This window comes from Rhinoraja longicauda, chromosome 26, assembly GCF_053455715.1.
Source record: "Rhinoraja longicauda isolate Sanriku21f chromosome 26, sRhiLon1.1, whole genome shotgun sequence".
Classification (NCBI taxonomy): Eukaryota; Metazoa; Chordata; class Chondrichthyes; order Rajiformes; family Arhynchobatidae; genus Rhinoraja; species Rhinoraja longicauda.
The window spans coordinates 33,833,972-33,857,662 of NC_135978.1; the positions used below are offsets into that span (position 1 = coordinate 33,833,972).

Genomic DNA, 23,691 nt, shown 5'->3' on the forward strand with positions numbered 1-23,691 from the left:
ACACAACCTGTCCAAGTCACCCTGCAACCTCATAGCATCTTCCTCACAGTTCACACTATCACCCAGCTTTGCACACCCACCCACTACCATCTGCAAATTTGCTAATGGTACTTTTAATCCCTTCATCCAAGTCATTAATGTATATTGTAAATAGCTGCGGTCTCAGCACCGAGCCTTGCGGTACCCCACTAGTCGCTGCCTGCCATTCTGAAAGGGACCCATTTATCCCCACTCTTTGCTTTCTGTCTGCCAACCAATTTTCAATCCATGTCAGTAGCTTACCCCCAATACCATGTGCTCTAATTTTGCCCTCCAATCTCCAAAAGTCTTGTCGAAAACTTTCTGAAAGTCGAGGTACACCACACCCATCCTAGTTACATCCTCAAAAAATTCCAGAAGATTAGTCAAGCATGATTTCCCGTTCGTAAATCCATGCTTACTCGGAACGATCCTGTTACTGCTATCCAAATGCTCCGCAATTTCGTCTTTTATAATTGACTCCAGCATCTTCCCCACGACTGATGTCAGACTAACTGGTCTATAATTTCCCGTTTTCTCTCACCCTCCTTTCTTAAAAAGTGGGATAACATTAGCTACCCTCCAATCCACAGGAACTGATCCTGAATCTATAGAACATTGGAAAATGATTACCAATGCGTCCACAATTTCCAGAGCCACCTCCTTAAGTACTCTGGGATGCAGACCATCAGGCCCTGGGGATTTATCAGCCTTCAGTCCCATCAGTCTACCCAACACCATTTCCTGCCTAATGTGGATTTCCTTCAGTTCCTCTGTCACCCTAGGATCTCTGGCCACTAGAACATCTGGGAGATTGTTTGTATCCTCCTTAGTGAAGACAGATCCAAAGTACCGGTTCAACTCGTCTGCCATTTCCTTGTTCCCCATAATAAATTCCCCTGCTTCTGTCTTCAAGGGACCCACATTTGCCTTGACTATTTTTTTCCTCTTCACATACCTAAAAAAGCTTTTACTATCCTCCTTTATGTTATTGGCTAGTTTACCCTCATTCCTCATCTTTTCTCCCCGTATTGCCTTTTTAGTTATCTTCTGTTGCTCTTTAAAAGAGTCCCAATCCTCCGGCTTCCCACTCTTCTTTGCTATGTTATACTTCTTCTCTTTTATTTTTATGCTGTCCTTGACTTCCCTTGTCAGCCATGGGTGCCTCTTATTCCCCTTAGAATCTTTCCTCCTCTTTGGGATAAATTGATCCTGCAACTTCTGCATTATTCCCAGGAATACCTGCCATTGCTGTTCCACCGTCTTCCCTGCTAGGGCCTACTTCCAGTCAAATCTGGCCAGCTCCTGCCTCTTGCCTCTTGCCTCTGTAATCGCCTTTGCAGTATTATACTGTAATACTGACACTTCCAATTTTCCCTTCTCCCTCTCAATTTGTAGAGTAAAACTTATCATATTATGATCACTGCCTCCTAATGGCTCTTTTACCTTGAGTCACCTTATCAGATTAAAAATAACACTAAATCCTGAATTGCCTTCTCCTTGGTAGGCTCCGGTACAAGCTGTTCTAAGAATCCATCTTGGAGGAACTCCACAAACTCTCTTTCCTGGGGTCCATTACCAACCTGATTTTCCCAGTCTACCTGCATGTTGAAATCTCCCATAACCACCGTAGCATTTCATTTGCAACATGCCAATTTTAGCTCTTGATTCCTTCTCCTCCTCCCTTCTCTCCCTGCCTTCTCCTCCTCCCACCCTCCCCCTCCTCCCACCCTCCTCCTCCCCTGATGCTCTCGTCATCCCCTCCCCCTCAATTGCCCACTGCCATTACTCGGGCGAGCCCCGCCTCCCAGGGTTTGTAAACTTTTTTAACGGTTTAAAAAAAAAGTCTAATCTATGAAGTAACCGGGTTTTTAACGGTTTAAAAAAAATGTAAGTTGTTCTCCCCACTCATACACCCCATCCTCTGTACAACTGCGGAGGCACGGACCCGTTGGCGATCCCCGGCTCGGGCCCATCGACCCTACCAGTGCGTGCACTGGTTTGCCGGCGGGGAGCGACCCCCGGTCGTGGCTCGCGCGTTGAGCGCTGTTAGTCATGAGCTGCGGGGAATGGTGTCGCCCTGCACCATGAGGGGAGGTAGACGCGAGGCATGCTGGGACGGGCGGCCGGCCTCCCGCTGGTCCTCCGGGGGGGGGGGGGAGAGCTGTGCGTTAAAGACGTGCGTGTCCCATTGTGACGTCACACACTGAAGACCTTCAAGAAATGGGTTAGAAAGGAAATGTTTTAACTTTAAAATCTCTCTAGCTTTAAAAATGTAGCTTCAATTTGAATGAGAGTTGTTACATATTATGCCCAGGATAATGGTGAGTAACGTGGGCCAAAAATTGTGGCACTGCGGTGTACCGTTTTGGCTGTGCAAACCACAAAAGTTATGGTACACACATACACACGGACAGAGAGTTTTAGTAAGATAGACAGACAGACAGACAGACAGACAGACAGACAGACAGCAGGAGATTTGGAAAATTATGCAGAATCCTGGTTTTATAAAAACGAAATCATGTTCGACAAGGGCAGTTCAGTGGTGCAGCGGTAGAGTTGCTGCCTTGCAGTGCCGGAGACCCTGGTTCGGTCCTGACGACGGGTGCTGTCTGTATGGAGTTTGAACATTCCCCCTTTGGGTTTTCTCCGGGTGTTCCAGATTTCCCACACTCCAAAGACGTGCAGGTTTGTTGGTTAATTGGCTTCTGTAAATTGTCCCTAGTCTGTAGGACAGAGAACTAATGCACAGGTTATCACTGGTTGGCGTGGACTTGGTGGGCCGAAGGACCTGTTTCCACGCTGTCCCTCTAAATGAAACAAAACTAAACTAAAAGCTAAAATAGACACAAAAAGCTGGAGTAACTCAGTGGGTCGGCCAGCCTCTGAGAAAAGGAATAGGTGATGTTTTGGGTCAAGACACTACTTCGGACTGAAGAAGTGTCTCGACCCGAAACATCACCTATTGTTGTTCTCCAGAGGTTGTCCGACCCGCTGAGTTTCTTCAGCTTTTTGTGTCTGTCTTCAGTTTAAACCAGCACCTGCAGTTCCTTCTTACACGAAACCAAAACCTGTTTATTTGAGAGTATGTGACGGTTGAACAGAGGATGCAGTGTTTCTGGATATCCAGAAGGCATTCAATGAGCTGCCATTTATAAGGTTTCAGAGGAAAGCAGTGCAGAGGATTGAAAGTAATGCAGAGGCTGACCATGACAGCACAACAGGACTTCTATTCCTTCTCTCCAGAGATGCTGCCAGACCCGCTGAGTTACTCCAGCTTTTTGAGTCTACCCTGTTGTACATCCCTGTGCACTGATCCCTGTGGTGTACCTCCAATTACAATGCTCCAGCACCAATCCGCGCAATACTGGTTACGATACGATACGATAGAACTTTAATTATTCCAGGAGGGAAATTTATCGGCCAACAGTTCTAAAACGCAAGGTGCATGAAATTAGCATTATGAGTGTGAAGGATTGGGGTTGTGCAAAGATGGGGAATCAGTCTACCCCACGAAACAAGGGGAGACTGTCATATGAGGAAAGATTGGAAAGACTTGGCTTGTATTCACTGGAGTTTAGAAGGATGAGAGGGGATCTTATAGAAACTTATAAACTCATAAAAGGACTAGACAAGCTAGATGCAGGAAAAATGTTCCCAATGTTGGGGGAGTCCAGAACCAGGGGACACAGTCTAAGAATAAAGTGGAGGCCATTTAAAACTGAGGTGAGAAGAAACGTTTTGAGAAGAAGGCAGTGGAGGCAAATTCACTGGATGAATTTAAAAGATAGTTAAATAGAGCTCTCAGGGCTAGTGGAATCAAGGGATATGGGGAGAAGGCAGGCACAGGTTACCGACTGGATGATCAGCCATGATCACAATGAATGGCAGTGCTGGCTCAAAGGGCAAAATGGCCTCCTCCTGCACCTATTTTCTATGTTTCTGTGTTTCTATGAATCCACCTCCCATGAATCCACCTCCCATGAATCAGCCTGCCTGATGTGTTTGTTAATCTTATTGGTGTCCAGGGCCTTTGCCCTGCTTCTCCAGCACATGGCCGCGAAGAAGATCGCATTGGCTGCCACTGATTGATAGAACATCTGCAGCATCTTGCTGCAGATGTTCAAAGAGCAGAGCCTTCTTACAAAGTACAGCCGGCTCTGTTCCTTCTTGTACAGGGCCTCAGCATTCCTGGACCAGTCCAGTTTATTTTCCAGGTAAACTCCAAGGTAATTGTACTCCCTGGAAAACTGCACATCCACACCATTGATGGAGACAGGGGACAGGAGTGTCCCTCTCCGCCTAAAGTCCACCACTTAACTCCTTAGTCTTGTCAGTGGCCCAATGACCCAGCACCCATCCCCGAGGTACAACGCGAGCTACAGACTTCCAGCCAAAGATCTAGAAATGTTTGTGATTTTCCACCGCTCAGAGCTGGTGAGGTGAAGCAGTCAATGAAGGTGGCGACTGGCAGACCTTAATCTACAAGGAAGTGAAGGAAATTGTTGTTGCGGCTGTTGTTGGAACAGCCATGATCTTATTGAATGGCAGAAGAGGTGTGAAGGGACAGGTTACCTCCTTCAATCTGTGTTCTTGTGCTCTCATATAACTTTTCATTTACTGTATGCTTTATTTGCAGGACAAAAAAGACAGAAACCTACCTTCTCCCAAAAGGCAGAGCACGAAGCAGCTCCTCTGGTAAGTTTGTATTCAGTATGAAAAAACGGCTGCTTCCGATTAGTTTAGTTTTGCAGTTTCACTGATGTCGGATCATTTTTGAACTAGAAAAAACTTGCTTGTAATCGACATTAGTTTAGTTTAGAGAAACAGCATGGAAACAAGCCCTTTGACCTACCCAGTCTCTTGCCGACCAGTGATCACCCGTACACTAGTTCTATCCAACACACCAGGGACATTCTGCAGAAGACAATCATTCTACAAACATGCATGTTCTTGGGATATGGGAGGAAACCGGAGCACCTGGAGAAAATCCACGTGTCCACAGGGTGAACGTACAAACTTCGCACAGGCAGCACCTGTAGTCAGGATTGAACCCAGTTCCTTGGGGCTATGAGGCAGCAACTGTACTGCTGCGCCACCATGCCGCCTGTTAATGGCAGGATCCTCAGGAGGGATGCAAGTCCACAGCTCCCTGAAGGAGCAACACAAGTGGATCGGATAGGAAAGAAGACCTCCAGCATGCTTGCTTTCATCAAAAGGGGCTTGGAGTATAAGAGTATTATATGCTGTAGCTGTATAAAACTTTGGTGAGGCTACACTTCGAATAATGTCTGGATTTTTGGTCACCATACTTGGGGATGGATGTGGAATCACTGGAGAAGTTGCAGAAGAGGTTCACAAAATGTTGCCTAGATTGGAGTGAACTATGGAGAGAGGGTGGATCATTTTCTCTCAAGCATCAGAATCTGAGGGGCAACCTGATCGACGATATAAAATTATGAGAGGCATAGATAGGGTATAATGTCAATCTTTATTACAGGCTGGAAATATCCAAGGCTAGAAGTCATTGAGAAGACTTATCCCTTGAGGCTGCCGCAAGCAATATGTACCTGGCCTTCCCCAGATTCTGCTGCCATATATGCCTTATACAAGGAGAAATATGAAGCCGACCCCTTTTCTGCTGATACTCTTGCCACCGGGAAAGCTCTTACTGCAGCCATCGCAAGTCGTGGCAGGATCAGATTGAATCCGTGGATTTGACACACAGCAGCAAGAAGGCTTCGGCCACTCTCAATCCGATTGACAAGGACCCAAAGAAGACCAAGTCACTCCATATTGACCGGCCTACTGCTAATCAAGTAGCACACCAACTCCTACTCATGGCAAAACTGACTCACTCGTGACAAAGCAGAAACCCCAGCAGTGCTATGAAGGTAACTCTGATAACCCACAACTGTGTCAGCCTTTCACAATGAAAGAACTAGATGCTTCTATCTGCACAGCCAAAATAGGTAAAGCTGCAGGTCTGGATAACATCATGACGGAACAGATCAAGCACCTTGGACCAACTGCAAAACAGTGGTTGCTGGCTATGTTGAACACTTGCATGGAGAGATGTCACATCCCAAAGATCTGTTGTCGCACACGTGTCATAGCATTGCTGACGCCAGGTAAAGATCCTTCAGCAACAAAGAGCTACAGGCCAATATCGCTTCTTTGCCACACCTACAAGCTGTTTGAGCGACTCATCTTGACTCACCTCAACCAGGTGATAGAGCCATCCCTAATAAAGGAGCAGGCAGGGTGCACAGGTCAGCTTCTCAATCTCACCCAACACATAGAGGATGGCTTTCAGGAAGGTGTTATCACAGGCGCTGTTTTTGTAGACCTTTCAGCCGCTTATGATACAGTAAACCATCGTCGACTGTAACACAAAGTGCTTAATTTGACACACAACTTGCATCCAACCAACCTGGTGAGGACTCTGGTCGAAAACAGACGCTTCTTTGTCGAGCTGTCAGGACAGAAAAGACGCTGGCGCGGGCAGAAAAACGGCCTCCCTCAAGGAAATGTCCTGGACCCCACCTTGTTCAATATCTATGTTAACGACCAGCCTATCCATCCCAACACCAGGAGTTTCATTTATGCAGATGACCTGTGTATTACAGCCCCAAGTGCTGACTTCCTCGAGGCAGAAGCTACTCTGTGTGAGGCTTTAGTCAACCTGTCCTCGTACTACAAAGAGAATCACCTGAGAGCCAATCCAATCTGCGCCTTCCACTTGAAGAACAAGTAAGCAAATTGAAGGTTGAAGATCATGTGAAATGGAGTCAGATTGGAGCACTGTGCCAGTCCAGTCTATCTCAGTGTGACTCTTGATCGATCTCTGACCTACAAAGCACATATCACCAAGCTTAAAGGAAAAGTCAGTTCCAGAAATGCTCTTCTTAGCAAGCGGATTACCTCAAAATGGGGAGCAAATTCTGAAACCATTCGAACAAAAGCTCTGGCTCTCTGCTTCTCCACTGCTGAGTATGCCTGCGCAGTATGGGAGTGCTCAGCTCATGCAAGGAAGATTGATCCTGTGCTAAACACAAGCTGTCGCTGCATCAGTGCATGCATGAAACCTACCAAGACTGACAACATCTACCTACTCTCTGGCATTGCACCTCCTGGAATCAGAAGAGCTGTAGCCAGTCAAAAAGAACGCCTCAGACAATCAGAGGATGAAAGACAACCCTACATGACCACCCTTTGCTACCTCAGCGTTTGCAATCACGCAGAAGTTTCTTCTCTTCTGTCCATCCCCTGGATTGCAGTGCATCGTCCAGAAGGCTCAAACTCTGGGAAGAGAGACTAGAGAAATCTCTGGAAGACATTCACATGGCAATTGATCCCTCTGAGAAACTCCCACTAGGTGCCGACCAACCGTGGATAACCTGGCGCAGTCTCAACAGGCATGTGGAGGAGCAAATCGAACATGCTGAAGTGGGGATATACTGAAGATGCGGCAGACTGCGAGTGCGGACGGGGTCTCCAGACTATGGAACATCTCCTGAGCTGTGACATGCTGCATGACACACGCACTGTAAACGATCTTGCAGAGGCCAACGACGTGGCACTAAAATTTGCTCGCTATTGGCAAACAGTTGTGTGATGACATGAATAAATAAAATATGCCTCTCATAATTTTATATACATATCAGGTCTCCCCAGCCATGCGAGACTACAGAAAAAAGAATCCAAATCTATCCAACCTCTCCCTGTAGCTATTATCCTTGAATCCAGACATCATTCTGGCAAACTTCACCAGAACTAGGTTTAAATGCATCATAAGTGATTTCAACTTCCCTCATGTTGACTGAGACCGACAGAGTGCAAACAGCTTGGATGGGGTGGAATTTGGTAAATGTGTCCAGGAAAGGTTTCTGAAACAACATGTAGATGGATCACTAGAGAGGGGGACAACACTGGACCTCCTGTTGGGAATCGTGGCTGTCCAGTTTGTGAAGTATCCGTGTGGGAGGGCTTTGGGACCAATAACCATAATACTATTAGTTTTTAAATAGTTACGGAAAAATGTAGAATGGCACAGTGGTAGAGTTGTTGCCTTGCAGCGCTAGAGACATGGGTTTGTTCCCGACTATGGGTGCTGTCTGTATGGAGTTTGTACGTTCTCCCCGTGACCGCTTGGGCTTTCTCCGAGATCTTCGGTTTCCTCCCACACTCCAAAGACGTACAGGTTTGTAGGTTAATTGGCTTGGGTTTGTATATTTGGTGTAAGTGTAAATAGTATGTGTAGGATAGTGTTAATGTGCGAGAATCGCTGGTCGGCGCGGACTCGGTGGGCCGAAGGGCACTTGTATCTCTAAACTAAACTAAACGAAAATGATCTAAACTAAAGTAAACTAATTGAAATCCTAAATTGGAGCAAGGCAAATTTTGAAGGCATAAGACAGGGATATGAGACAAGGTTGATTGGGTGAGACTACTTGCAGGTAAAGGGATGTGTGGCAAGTATGAGGCTTTTAAAATGATAACGAAAGTTCAGAGCCAATACGTTTCTAATAGAGTGATGGGCAAGGCTGGCAAATTTACGGAACCGTAGTTGATGAGGGGTTTTGCGGCTCTGCTTAGGGTAGAGAACGAGACGTTTTTCAAGTATATCAAGTTTAGGGCAGCATGTTAGCACAGCAGTAGAGTTGCTACCATACAGCACCAGGGAGCAGGGATAGATCCTGACTACTGTTGTCTGAACAGAGTTTGTACGTTCTCCCTGTGACCACCTCGAAGACCAATATCTTCGGTTTCCTCCCACACTCCAAAAGACATACAGTAGATACATAGATACAGAGACAATAGGTGCAGGAGGAGGCCATTTGGCCTTTAGAGCCAGCACCACCATTCAATATGATCATGACTGCTCATCTACCATTCCTGCTTTCTCCCCATACCTCTTGCTTCTGCTAGCCCCAAGAGCTCTACCTAATTCTCTCTTGCATGCATCCAGTGAAACGACCTCCACTGCTTTCTGAGGCAGTGAATTCCACAAAGTCACTGCAATCTTTGTTCTCTCTTTCCAGAAATTACAGGTCCAATGTTGCTTCAAACATATCGTTCAATTGCAGTTTATCAGAAGAATTCCAAGTATGAAATGAGCATTCAGACCGGGGATATTGTAGAAGTTGTGGAGAAAAATCAAAATGGTAAGATTTCTTCTTCTTAGGGGATGGCGGTGCAGCGGTAGAATTGTTGCCTTACAGCGCCAGAGACCCAGGTTCGGTCCTGACTATCTATGGATGCTGTCTGTACTGTTTATGCTTTCTCCCCGTGACCACGTGAGTTTACTCTGGGTGCTCCGGTTTCCTCTCACACTCCAAAGAGATACAGTTTTGTAGGTTAATTGGCTTCAGTAAGAATCGTAAATTGTCCCTAGTGTTTGCAGGACAGTGTTAGAGTACGGGGATTGCTGGTCGGCGCAGACTTGGTGGGCCTGTTTCCGTGCTGCATCTCGAAACTAAATACAAAGGTTTGTTTAGACTCACCAATACATGGCTTCATTAAATCTGACCGAGCCAATGTACAGATGTCCCTGGCCCCATCTCTGTTGGTGTCTGAGAGGGATGAAGGCCAACAACCTCTTCATGCTGCCCTGGGATTTGTGGAGCTTTATGCTGATATCTGTAACTTTTTCGAATTCCTATCTTCACACATAACAGGCAGGCCAAAGATAAGCTTAAAATTGGAGAGGCTATGGGAGCTGTATGAGAAGAACAGGGACCCAAACATCATACCGAATTGTTTCAAATGTTTACTTGAGTTTTTAAGGATGTGATGAAGGTGATCGATGAGTGTAGGGCGCTGGATGTTGCCAATATGGATTTTAGTAAGACATTTGATAAAGTCCCTCTAGGGAGGGTGATACAGACGATTAAGATGCATGGGATCCACGGGTGACTTGGTCTTTTGGATTCAGAACGGACTTACTCAGAGAAGACAGAAGGTCCTAGTGGAAGGGTACTATTCTGGCTGGAGGTCTGTGACTAGTGGAGTTCAGCAGAGATCTGTGCTGGGACCTCTGTTTGTGATATATATACATATAAAGCACTTGGACGTAAATGTAGATGGGTTGGGTTGCAGATGACACCAACATTTGGAGTGGAGTGTGAACAGTGCAGAAGGCTATCAAAATATACAGGAGGATATATGCTTTGAGTCAGTGGACTGGTTCCCTGGACATATTCAGGGAATCTGCAGCCAACCTGAGTCAGTAAGCCACTGCCGTGACTGGCTTCACCAGTAAGTCCATAGAGGAAAGCGTACCAAAGAGGATGATCCGAATGTTCCCCAAATGTAAACCTTGGATGAGGTTCATTCCCAGGTGAAGGCCAAGACCATTGTGTTTAAGTCAAATGATCCTGAGCGGTACAAGAAATCTTGATACGATCTTTGCAAAGCCATCAGGAATGCCAAGAGACAAACCTGAATCCTGGCGTAGCCACTTAAACACCCGCCAATTGTGGCAAGGCTTGAATACTATAACAGGCTCCAAACCAAAGTCAACAGGGTAACAGAAGGCCAACAGAGTAATGACATCCCGACAGGTTTGATTATGCCTCTTCCCAGGGTCACAATTGCGGAAGTTAGATCGGCTTTCCTATTCATCAACTATAGCTCTGCTTTCAATAACATTATCCCAACCAATCACATCTCTAAATTCATGGAGGCAGCACTTCCCTCTGCAACTGGATCTATGACTTCCTAAACCCCAGACCACAATCAGTGAGGATTGTGACAAATCATCCTCCACTGTGGAGATGTGTTCTCAGCCCCCTACTACACTCACAACTGTGCAGCCAAACTGTGCGGCCAAATACCAATCCAACTCAATCTACATTTGCTGACGACACCACCATAGTGGGCCGGAAATCAAATAATGATGCATAGAAACATAGAAACATAGAAAATAGATGCAGGAGTAGGCCATTCGGCCCTTCGAGCCTGCACCGCCATTCAATATGATCATGGCTGATCATCTAACTCAGTATCCTGTACCTGCCTTCTCTCCATACCCCCTGATCCCTTTAGCCACAAGGGCCACATCGAACTCACTTCACCAGTAATGGAATACTGGAAGTAGATTGAGATCCTCGTAACCTATTTACCAAGACAATCTCTCCCTCAATTTCAGCAAGACAAAGGAGATAGTAATCGACTTCAGGAAGTGAAGCAGTACACACACCCCAGACTACACTGAAGGTAGACACAAAATGCTGGAGTAACTCAGCGGGTCAGGCAGCATCTCTGGAGAGAAGGAATGGGTGACGATTCGGGTCGAGACCCTTCTTCAGACTCGCAAGCGAGCCTCCCTTCCATTGACTCCATCTACAATTCACATTGCCTCAGCAAAGAAACCAGTATAATCAAGGACCAGTCTCAACCCAGTCTCTCCCCTCTCCCATCAGGCAGGAGGTGCAGAAGTTTGAAAACACGCACCTCCAGGTTCAGGAACAGTTTCTTCCAGGCTGTTATCAGGCAACTGAACTGTCCTTTTATCAGCGAGAGTACAGTTCTGACTTCCCATGTACCTCACTGAAGACCTTCGAACTATCTTTAATTGGACTTTATTGGACGGGGTGGTGGTGGAGAGAGGTGTGATAGCAATGTTTAAGAGGCTTTTAGTTAGGCACATGGATATTCACGGATGGAGAGATATGGAAGATATCACAAAATGCTGGAGTAACTCAGCAGGTCAGGCAGCATCTCAGGAGAGAAGGAATGGGTGACATTTCGGGTCGAGACCCTTTTTCAGACTGATGTCAGGGGGCGGGACAAAGAAAGAATATAGGTGGAGACAGGAAGATAGAGGGAGAACTGGGAAGGGGAGGGGAAGAGAGGGACAGGGGAACTATCTAAAGTTGGAGAAGTCAATGTGCATACTCCAAGCTCCAGTTTCAACCCAGTTTCCGGTGGGCCTCACTATGGCACTGGAGGAGGCCCATGACAGAAAGGTCAGACTGGGTGGGAGGGGGAGTTGAAGTGCTCAGCGACTGGGAGATCAGGTTGGTTAAGGCGGACTGAGCGAAGGCGTTGAGCGAAACGATCGCCGAGCCTGCGTTTGGTCTCGCTGATGTAAAGAAGTTGACATCTGGAGCAGCGGATGCAATAGATGAGGTTGGAGGAGGTGCAGGTGAACCTCTGTCTCACCTGGAAAGACTGTTTGGGTCCTTGGATGGAGTTGAGGGGGGAGGTAAAGGGACAGGTGTTGCATCTCCTGCGGTTGCAGGGGAAAGTGCCCGGGGATGGGGTGGTTTGGGTAGGAAGGGACAAGTGGACCAGGGAGTTACGGAGGGAACGGTCTCTGCGGAACGCAGAAAGGGGAGGGGATGGGAAGATGTGGCCAGTAGTGGGGTCCCGTTGGAGGTGACGGAAATGTTGGAGAATGATTTGTTGGATAGGCTGGCTGATGGGGTGGAAGGTGAGAACGAGGGGGATTCTGTCCTTGTTACGAATGGGGGGAGGGGGAGCAAGAGCGGAGCTTCGGGATATAGTGAGAGCCTCATCTATAATGGAAGAGGGGAAGCCCCATGACCTGAAGAATGAGGACATCTCTGATGCCCTAGTGTGAAACACCTCATCCCAGGCGCAGAAGCGGCGTAGACGGAGGAATTGGGATTAGGGGATAGACTTTTTGTAGGAGACAGAGTGGGAAGAAGTGTAGTCCAGATAGCTGTGGGAGTCAGTGGGTTTGTAGTAAATGTCAGTCACTAGTCTGTCTCCTGTGATGGAGATGGTGAGATCCAGAAATGGTAGGGAGATGTCGGAGATAGTCCAAGTATATTTAGGAGCAGGATGCAAATTGGAAGTGAAGTGTATGAAGTCAGTGAGTTCTGTATGGGTACAAGAAGGTAGCACCAATGCAGTCGTCGATGAAGCGGAGGTAGAGTTCGGGGATGGGGCCAGTGTACGTCTGAAACAGGGATTGTTCGACGTACCCGACAAAGAGGCAGGCATAGCTGGGACCATACGAGTGCCCATAGCTACGTCTCTGGTTTGGAGGAAGTGAGAGGAGTCAAAGGAGAAGTTGTTAAGGGTAAGAACCAGCTCTGCTAGGTGGAGGAGAGTGTTGGTAGATGGGGATTGGCTGGTTCTATGGTCGAGGGTGAAAAGGAGGGCTTCAAGACCATCCTTGTGGGGGATGGAAGTGTAGATTGACTGGACATCCATGGTAAAGATGAGGGAGTGGGGGCCTGGGAACCGGAAGTTATCGAGGAGATGGAGAGCATGTGAGGTGTCTTGGACGTAGGTGGGGAGGGATTTGACCAAGGGGGATAGGATGGATTCGAGGTAGGTGGAAATGAGTTTGGTGGGACATGAACAGTCGGAAACAATGGATCTGCCGGGACAGTTCAGTTAATGGATTTTAGGTAGAGTGTAAAATCGGGCCTTGCGGGGCTGGGGAACGATAAGGTTGGAGGCATTAGAGGGTAGAGTGCCGGAATTGGTGAGGTCAGTGATGGTGTTGATGATTAAGGTCTGGTGCTCGTCGGTGGGGTCATGGTCCAAGGATAAGTAGGAGATGGAGAGATATGGATCGTAGAACAGTACAACACAGGAACAGGCCCTTCGGCCCACAATAGCCAAGCCGAACAGGATGCCTTGTTAACCTAATCCCTGTGGCCTGCACAGGACTATTTTTTTTCCAAATCTCTGTTTTCTAGATGACAGTAAATTTTCTAAAATGCTACCACACTTCTTTGAAGACTCTGGGCTATTAGTTTAGGTAGGCGATGCCTTTTCTCTGGCACCCGGCCAAATACCTTTTGGACATCACCTTTAATAAATTACCTTTACTGGTCCTTGTTATCATCTTGTGGGAGAATCTGGGACCAGAGGCCAGAGCCTTGGAACAAAGGGACGAATCTTTAGTCAGAAGGTGGTGAATTTGTAGAATTCATTGCCACAGAAGGTTGTGGAGGCCAAATCATATGATTTTTTTAAGGTGGGGATTGACAGATTTTTGATTAGTAAGAGTGTCAGGGGTTATGGGGAGAAGGCAGGAGAATGGGGTTGAGAGGGAAAGATGAATCAACCATGATTGAATGGCGGAAGAGACGATGGTCCGAATGGCTTAATTCTACTCCTATAACTTATGAACTTATGAATTCTACCTTCACTTTCTCAAAACATTTGAGCATGATTTACCTTTCATAAAACATGTTGACCTGGTGTGATTATGTTCAGCTTTCCTAACTGTTTGGTTAATTCGTCTTTGGATCATTGACCCTCGAATGCTGTGAACAATTGACTGGCCCACTGTTTCTTGCCTTCTGTCTTCCTTTCCTTGAACCAAAGATCACACTGGCTGTTTCCCAATCTTCTCCGAGAATTTAGTGAGTTTTGGTAGGGATAAGTAAAACAAAAGCGTAGGTTTAAGAAAATGGGTAAGAGAGAATTCAAATATTTTTTTGTGCAGAGAGTAGCTGGACTCTTGAATATACTTTTGAGGGTTGTAGAGGCAGATACTCAAAACATGTTAGGAGAATCTACACAAGCTCCTGAATCACCAAGGCTGAGAAATCCATGGACCAAATCATAGTAAATAGGATTAGTTTTGATCGGTTTTTGAATGTAATAAAAAGGAACTGCAGATGCTGGTTTATCCAAAAGACAAAAACACAAAAGACAGAGTTACTGGTGTAACTCAGTGCGTCAGACAGCATCTCTGGAGAAAATGGATAGACAATAGACAATAGGTGCAGGAGTAGGCCATTCGGCCCTTCGAGCCAGCACTACCATTCATGGCTGATCATTCTCAATCAGTACCCCGTTCCTGCCTTCTCCCCTACCCCCTGACTCTGCTATCCTTAAGAGCTCTATCTAGCTCTCTCTTGAATGCATTCAGAGAAATGGCCCCCACTGCCTTCTGAGGCAGAGAATTCCACAGATTTACAACTCTCTGACTGAAAAAGTTTTTTCTCATCTCCGTTCTAAATGGCTTACCACTTATTCTTAAACTGTGGCCCCTGGTTCTGGACTCCCCCAACATTGGGAACATGTTTCCTGCCTCTAACATGTCCAACCCCTTAATAATCTTATATGTTTTGATAAGATCCCCTCTCATCCTTCTAAACTCCAGTGTATACAAGCGTAGTCGCTCCAGTCTTTCAACATACGACAGTCCTGCCATTCCAGGAATTAACCTAGTAAACCTACACTGCATGCCCTCAATAGCAAGAATATCCTTCCTCAACTTTGGAGACCAAAACTGCACACAGTACTCCAGGTGCGGTCTCACTAGGGCCCTGTACAACTTCAGAAGGACCTCTTTGCTCCTATACTCAACTCCTCTTGTTATGAAGGCCAACATTCCATTGGCTTTTTTCACTGCCTGCTGTACCTGCATGCTTCCTTTCAGTGACTGATGCACTAGGACACCCAGATCTCGTTGTACCTTTCCTAACTTGACACCATTCAGAAAATAATCTGCCTTCTTATTCTTACCACCAAAGTGGATAACCTCACACTTATCCACATTAAACTGCATCTGCCATGCATCCGCCCACTCACACAACCTGTCCAAGTCACCCTGCAACCTCATAGCATCTTCCTCACAGTTCACACTACCACCCAGCTCTGTATCATCTGCAAATTTGCTAATGGTACTTTTAATCCCTTCATCCAAGTCATTAATGTATATTGTAAATAGCTGGGGTCCCAGCACCGAGCCTTGCGGTACCTCACTAGTTACTGCCTGCCATTCTGAAAAGGACCCATTTATCCCCACTCTTTGCTTTCTGTCTGTCAACCAATTTTCTATCCATGTCAGTACCCTACCTCCAATAGCATAAGCTCCAATTTTGCCCGCTAATCTCCTATGTGGGACCTTGTCGAAGGCTTTCTGAAAGTCGAGGTACACAACATCCACCGGCTCTCCCCTGTCAATTTTCCTAGTTACATCCTCAAAAAATTCCAGAAGATTTGTCAAGCATGATTTCCCCTTTGTAAAACCATGCTGACTCGGAACGATCCTGTTACTGCTATCCAAATGCTCCGCAATTTCGTCTTTTATAAGTGACTCCAGCATCTTCCCCACCACTGATGTCAGACTAACTGGTCTATGATTTCCCGTTTTCTCTCTCCCTCCTTTCTTAAAAAGTGGGATAACATTAGCCACCCTCCAATCCACAGGAACTGATCTTGAATCTATAGAACATTGGAAAATGCTTACCAATGCGTCCACAATTGCCAGAGCCACCTCCTTAAGTACCCTGGGATGCAGACCATCAGGCCCTGGGGATTTATCAGCCTTCAGTCCCATCAGTCTACCCAACATCATTTCCTGCCTAATGTGGATTTCCTTCAGTTCTTCCATCACACTAGGATCTCTGGCCACTAGAACATCTGGGAGATTGTTTGTATCTTCCTTAATGAAGACAGATCCAAAGTACCGGTTCATCTCATCTGCCATTTCCTTGTTCCCCATAATAAATTCCCCTGCTTCTGTCTTCAAGGAAACCACATTTGCCGTGACTATTTTTTTCCTCTTCACATACCTAAAAAAGCTTTTACTATCCTCCTTTATATTATTGGCTAGCTTACCCTCGTACCTCATCTTTTCTCCCCGTATTGCCTTTTTAGTTATCTTCTGTTGCTCTTTAAAAGAGTCCCAATCCTCTGGCTTCCCACTCTTCTTTGCTATGTTATACTTCTTCTCTTTTTTTTTTATGCTGTCCTTGACTTCCCTTGTTATCCACGGGGTGCCTCCTCTTGGGATAAATTGATCCTGCAACTTCTGCATTATTCCCAGGAATACCTGCCATTGCTGTTCCACCGTCTTCCCTGCTAGGGCCTCCTTCCAGTCAATTCTGGCCAGCTCCTGCCTCATGCCTCTGTAATCCCCTTTGCTATACTGTAATACTGACACTTCCGATTTTCCCTTCTCCCTCTCAATTTGTAGATTAAAACTTATCATATTGTGATCACTGCCTCCTAATGGCTCTTTTACCTCGAGTCACCTTTTCAGATCAGGTTCATTACACAACACTGTCCAGAATTGCCTTCTCCCTGGTAGGCTCCATTACAAGCTGTTCTAAGAATCCATCTCGGAGGCACTCCACAAACTCTCTTTCCTGGAGTCCATTAGCAACTGGATTTTCCCAGTCTACCTGCATGTTGAAATCTCCCATAACCACTGTAGCATTACATTTGCGACATGCCAATTTTAGCTCTTGATTCAACTTGCACCCTATGTCGAGGTTACTGTTTGGGGGCCTGTAGATAACTCCCATTAGGGTCTTTTTATCTTTACAATTCCTCATTTCTACCCATACTGATTCTACATCTCCTGATTCTATGTCACTCCTTGCAAGGGAGTGAATATCATTCCTTACCAACAGAGCGACCCCACCCCCTCTGCCCACCTGTCTGCCTTTTCTATAATAGATTGGTGACATTTTGGGTTGGGCCCTTCTTCAGACTCAGTTTGAATTGCCTGACTGTGCTGTGTGACTCTTATGAACACTTAGATGATAATGGACTGGGTAGGAAGGAACCGCAGATGCTGGTTCAAACCAAAGATAGACACAAAATGCTGGAGTAACTCAGCGGGACAGCAGCATCTCTGGAGAGAAGGAATGGGTGACAGTTTGGATCGAGACCCTTCTTCAGACTGATCTGAAGGGTCTCGATCCAAAATGTCATCCATTCCTTCTCTCCAGAGATGCTGCCTGTCTCGCTGAGTTACTCCAGCATTTTGTGTCTATTATTGGACTGGACAGTGTGCCCTCCTAACTCTTACAAGAGCTTAATGTCATTCTGAAATTCTCCTCCATACTCCCATGGACAGACTGATCGGATCTGTGGCCTTTGTTGGGCAATGGGTGAATATTGTGGTACCTGTTGGACATGTTTGGTGGAGCGCTGGTCACTGGGATGGTGATGTCCTGACTTTGAGCGCTGCAGTCAGTCGGTGAGCTCGCAGTGCATCCGCTGCGCCAGGGCTCCACATCTTTGCCTCAACCACCAGCCCCGGCAACATGTTCCAGGCACTCAACACCATCTAGCCTGGTACATGATTAAACTTTGCCCCTCTCACCTTAAAGCCATAACGTCTAGTATTTGATTTTTACATCCTGGGAAAAAGGTATATCCTATTTATGCCTCATAATTTTATATACTTCTATCAGGTCTCCGGAGAAAGCAATCTCACCCTGTCTAACCTCTCTCTGAAGCTGACAGCCGCTAAACCAATAGCATTCTGGTAAACCTCCTCTGCATTTCTTGTTATTTTCCTTTACATTTGACCTCCCAAAGTGCAACTCCTCACGTTTGCTTAAGTTAAACTCCATCTGCCATTTCTCCTCCCATCTTGTACCTGATCCCGCTATATACTTTGATAACCTTACGTACAGTTCTTGACCCCAGTAATCTTGGTATCATCTGCAAACTTACAAACAGCAGAGAACCCAGCACTGATTCTTCCAGAACTCCAATGATCACAGACATCCAGCCTGAATATCTTCCTTCCACCGCAACCTTCTCTCAATAAGTTAGTGCTGACTCCATTCGACAAAGTCACTGGTAAGCCCGTGTATCTTAATCTTCTGGATCAGCCTACCGTGGGGGGCTTTATTGAATGCCTTACAATAATACATGTAGATAACACATTTATACTTTAGAGATACAGCTTGGAAACAGGCCCTTTGGCCCACTGAATCCATGCCGACCAGTGATCACCCCATAGACTAGCGCTATCTTATACACTAGGGACAATTTACAATTTTACTGAAGCCAATTTATCTACATTCTTGTGCATCTTTGGAGTGGGGGGTGGGGGGACGGGGCACCAGAGCACCCGGAGAAAACTCACGTGGTCACAGGGAGAACGTGTAAGCTCCGTACTGACAGCACCCGTGGTCAGGATTGAACCCGGGTTTCTGATGCTGTGAGGCAGGAACTCGACCACTGTGCCACTCCATCCAAGACATGCCTCACTAAAACCCATATAGACACCCACTTGGGCACGTTGAACACTGAGCTGCCGCTGTGCCGTTGCAGGGTGGTGGTTCTGCCAGCTGGAGGGGCGGAGGGGGTGGCTGCCAGCTGCATACCTGGAGCCCCTGGACAGTCCCGACGAGAACGAGGAGCAAGAGCCCAACTATGAAGGTGAGAGAGTGCTGAGTCTGCGCACTGCAGCCATCTGAGCCTGTATGTGGTCGGGCCAAATGTCAGCCAAGGCTTGTGCAGAGTGGTCCTGGGTAATATGCCAGCCTGAGACGGAGTATTTTACAGGTTGACCCAAAATGCTGGAGTAACCCAGCATCTCTGGAGAAAAGAAATAGGTGACATAGAACTGATGCATGAACGCTGGTCAGTGCGGGCTCGGTGGACTCGACATTTTGGGTCGAGACCTTTCATCAGACTGTCAAGGGAAAGGGAAAAGAGAGAGATAGAAGATATGAATATAAGATATGCAAGAATCTACGATGATCAAGGAAAGGTGGAGCCCACAATAGTGCATTGTTGACTGTGGGCTAGGTGATAACGAGTTATACAGACAATGAAACTAAAAGAACGACAGTGAAATTAGTATGACAACTAGGTTGGGGGAGGGGTGGAGAGAGGAAGGGTTGCAAGGATTACTTGAAGTTGGAGAAATCAATATTCATATCGCCAGATTTAAAGCTGTTGTAGTGTTGCAGCAGGAATCAGGCAAGACGCCAGGTAAGGATTAACAGTAATTTTAATGTAGCATCAGAACATTCACTCTCTTCATTTGCCCGCACAAGTTCACTCTAGCCCCTTCAGGCAAACCCTGTAGCTCCAGACCCTTCCCCAGCCCTGTCCACTCCGTGCCGAGGGAGATGACCCAGGGGGTGGCCACGGCATGCACTGTCCACGTGAAATATGAGGTGCTGTTCCTCCAATTTGCATTTGGCCTCACTCTGACAATGGAGGAAGCCCAGGACGGACAGGTCAGTGTGGGATGGGAAGATAAAGTGTTTGGTTAAAGTTAAAGTAAAGTTATAGTTGGAGTTAAAGCTGAGTATTCTGCTTCAGCTTGTCCAATCTGGGCCCACACTGAACCTTAATAGGTGTTAAATATCAGCCTGAACCATCAGAGAAAGGGTCTGTGTAATCCGTTTATACCTCACGCTGCGTCGGCAAGGCCAGCAGCCTAATCAAGGATGAGTCGCACCGTGGTCATTCCCTCTTCTCCCCTCTCCCATCAGGCAAAAGGTATAGAAATGTGAAAACGCACACCTCCAGATGCAGGGACAGTTTCTTCCCAGCTGTTATCAGGCAACTGAATCATCCTATCACAACCAGAGAGCAGTGCTGAACTACCATCTACCTCTTTATCTACTATCTACCCTCGGACTATCCATGATCGGACTTTGCTGGCTTTATCTTGCACTAAACGTTATTCCCTTATCATGTATTCCCTTACACTGTAAATGGATCAATTGTAGTCAATAGTCAATAGTCAATAGTCAATAGTCGTTTATTTGTCACATACACATAAATGTGTAGTGAAATGAAACATTACCCGCAGTTAAACAATAAGACCAATAAGAATAATCAATAAAAATGCAATAACACATACAATCACAACTAACACCAAACAAAAAGAAACATCCATCACAGTGAGTCTCCTCCAGTCCCTCCTCACTGTGATGGAAGGCCACAATGTCTTTTCTCTTCCCCTGCCGTCTTGTCCCGCGGTCAGGCTGTTGTCGTTGCCACGTCGGGGCGGTGAAAATCCCGCGGCCTATTCCAGGCCGTGCCGGACGGTGAAAGGTCTGCGGCGGGCCGACCCAAGCCCCGCGATTCGGGGCGGGTGAACACGCTGCCTCTGCCGCTGCCGGAGCTCCCGATGTCGGCCCCCACCCAGGGGCCTGCGGGCTTCCGACGTCCACGCGGCCTGTGTCGGAGCCTCCGGAGACGAGTCGCAGCCGCTCCCGCAGCATCCGAAGGCGGCCAGCGCCGCAGGTGGTGAGTCCGGGCCGCGGGCTCTGCGAACCAGAGCCCCAGGTGGTCCCAGGTGCATGGCCGCTGGTAGGCCGCAGCGGGAACGGAGACACGACACAGAAACAAAGGTCGCGTCTCCGTTCGGGAGAGAGAATTTTACAGTTCCCGTTCCCTCCCACCCCCCCCAAACATAACATACAAACCCTACACCATATTAAAACTACAATTCAGACAAAAACAACAAAAAACACAAAAGACAGACGGACTGCAGGCAAGCCGCAGCTGCGACTGCAGCGCACGCTACTCCACTCATAATCATGTATTTTCTTTCTGCTGACTGGTTAGCCTGCAAACCAAAAGCTTTTCACTGTACCTCAGTACACGTGGCAATAAACTAAACTGAGCTGAACTGAAGCCTGGGCCTGTGTGGTGGGCCTGTGTAATCTACCAACCAGAACGTATGCAATGGTCCTTCGCAGGAGACAGACTATTGACTGACATGAATTACAAACCTACCGACTCCCAAAGTTAACTTAACTACATGTCCCCCCCACTGCTTCCCACCACACTATCCCCAACTCTCAATCTCTCCACCTCTGCCGCATTTGCTCGCAAGATGAAGCTTTCCATACGCGGACATCCGAGATGTCATCATTCTTTACTGAACGATGTTTCCCCCTCAATGGTGGTGCTTAAGAGGCTGCAGGGCATCAGCCAGGGCCTGTGTACGGTGGGACTGTGTAATATATCAATCCATGTAGGGTGGGACTGTGTAATGCATCAGTCTGGGCTGGTGTAAGGTGGGACTGTGCAATGCATGTTATGCATCAGTCTGGGCTGGTGTAGGGTGGAACTGTGTAATGCATCAGTCTGGGCTGGTGTAGGGCGGGACTGTGTACCTTAGCATTCTGGGCCTATGTGCAGTGGGTCCGTGTGATGCATCAGTCTGGGACTGTGCACTATATAATTCTGGGCCTATGTACAGTGACTCTGTGTAATGCATGTCTGATTGTAGTTATTCTTGTTGGACTTTGCATTCTACAATGTTCGGCCACTTAGTTTGGCTCGGGCTGTTTTGATGTACATAATACTCTACTCAGTGTTGGATTGACCTTGTGTGATGTTGCAGGTGAAGTTTACAAAGTAATTCACAGCTACAGAGCTGGGCAGAAGGATGAGCTAAGCCTGAGTGAGGACGAGCTGGTGGATGTGATCCATAAGTTGCTAGACGGTTGGTGGGTGGTTCGGTAAGTAAGTGCACATCGCACATTGAACATCGCTGCTACGCTCCCTGTTTCAGCTACGTGAAAACCTTTTCCTTTATATTGAAATTTGCAAGGCCACAAATCTCCCTGCAAACCTCTGCAGCCGTAAAATACATTGTGAGGTGTTTACTTCACAAGTTCACAAGTTATTGGAGTAGAATTAGGCCATTCGGCTCATCCCGTCTACTCCGCCATTCAATCATGGCTGATCTCTGCCTCCTAATCCCATTTTCCTACCTTCTCCCCATAACCCCTGTCATCCGTTCTAACCAAGAGCTTTGTTTTCAAATATCCTCTGACGGCCTCTACAGCCCTCTGTGGCAATGAGTTCCACAGATTAACTGCCCTCTGACTAAAGAATACACCAACGACACAGGAAGAGCAAAGGTGGGTGACTGTGAGAAAGAGGAGTAAATGTGGAGTGCAGGAGACCCCGGTGGCCGTACCGACTGAACACAGGTATGCCCTCTTGGGAGCGGATGACACGACAAGATTGAGTGGCAACCAGGGCTGTGATTCCAACCCTGGTGCCGAGGCTCAACAGGGAAGAGTGACGTCAGGCAGAGCCATAGTGGTGGGAAACTCCATCAGAGGTACGGACAGGAGATTCTGCGGCAGCAGGCAAGACTCCAGGTTAGTGTGCTACCTCACTGGTGCCAGGGTCCAGGACGTCTCGGAGCAGCTGCACGGCATCCTTAAGAGTGAGGGAAGCAGCCAGAGGTTTTTGTGTATGTTGGCATGAACGATATAGGTCGGAAGGAGGTTCTGCAACAAGAATTTACGGAATTGGGTAGAAGACTGAAAAGCAGGACCTACAGGGTAGTGATCTCAGGATTGCTTCCAGAACCTTGTGCTAGTGAAGGTAAGAATAGGAAGATAGGGGAAATGAATGTGTGGCTGAGGAGTTGGTGCAGGGGGCAGGGATTCAGATTTCTGGATAAATGGGATCTCTTCCGGGGCAGGGGTGACCTGTATAAAAGGGACAGATTGCACCTTAACTGGAGGGGGACCAACATCCTAGCGACCAGGTTTGCTAATGCTACACAGGAGGGTTTCAACTAGATTAGCAGGGGGATGGGATCTCGTGCAGGACAGAGGCACGTGAGAGGCTAGAAGTTGATCTGGAGGGTGGTGTGGAAGGTTAGTGGATAGAATAGGCAGGTGAAAGGCGGAGAGCGAGGAAGGAGGTTGGTTTAAACTACATGTATTTTAATGCAAGGGGCCTGACGGGTAAGACAGATGAGCTCAGGGCATGGATAGGTACGTTGTAGACATGACTGAAACCTGGCTAAGGGAGGGGAGGGCTGGCAGCTCAATGATCCGGGGTACAGGAGCTTCAGGAGAGGCAGGGGTGAGGGACAAAGAGGCTTTGTTGATTAAGGAGGATGTGACGGCTGTGTTCAAAGGTGACATTATGGACAGTTCGTCTCGTGAGGCTATATGGGTGGAGCTGAGGAACAAGAAAGAGATGATC

General features: G+C 47.2%; 1 protein-coding gene across 3 annotated transcripts in view; it reads left to right on the forward strand.

The window, feature by feature from the left end:
- Positions 1-23,691, forward strand: part of ncf1 (neutrophil cytosolic factor 1) — a 93,052-nt gene that overhangs the window by 31,787 nt on the left and 37,574 nt on the right. For 2 of the 3 annotated variants that reach the window (XM_078421949.1, XM_078421948.1), the window contains exons 5-8: positions 4,658-4,716; positions 9,063-9,185; positions 19,039-19,146; positions 22,082-22,199. In XM_078421949.1, the coding sequence (XP_078278075.1) occupies positions 4,658-4,716; positions 9,063-9,185; positions 19,039-19,146; positions 22,082-22,199 (408 nt within the window). The remainder of the gene's footprint in view (positions 1-4,657; positions 4,717-9,062; positions 9,186-19,038; positions 19,147-22,081; positions 22,200-23,691) is intronic. The other variant, XM_078421950.1, reaches the window with a different exon arrangement.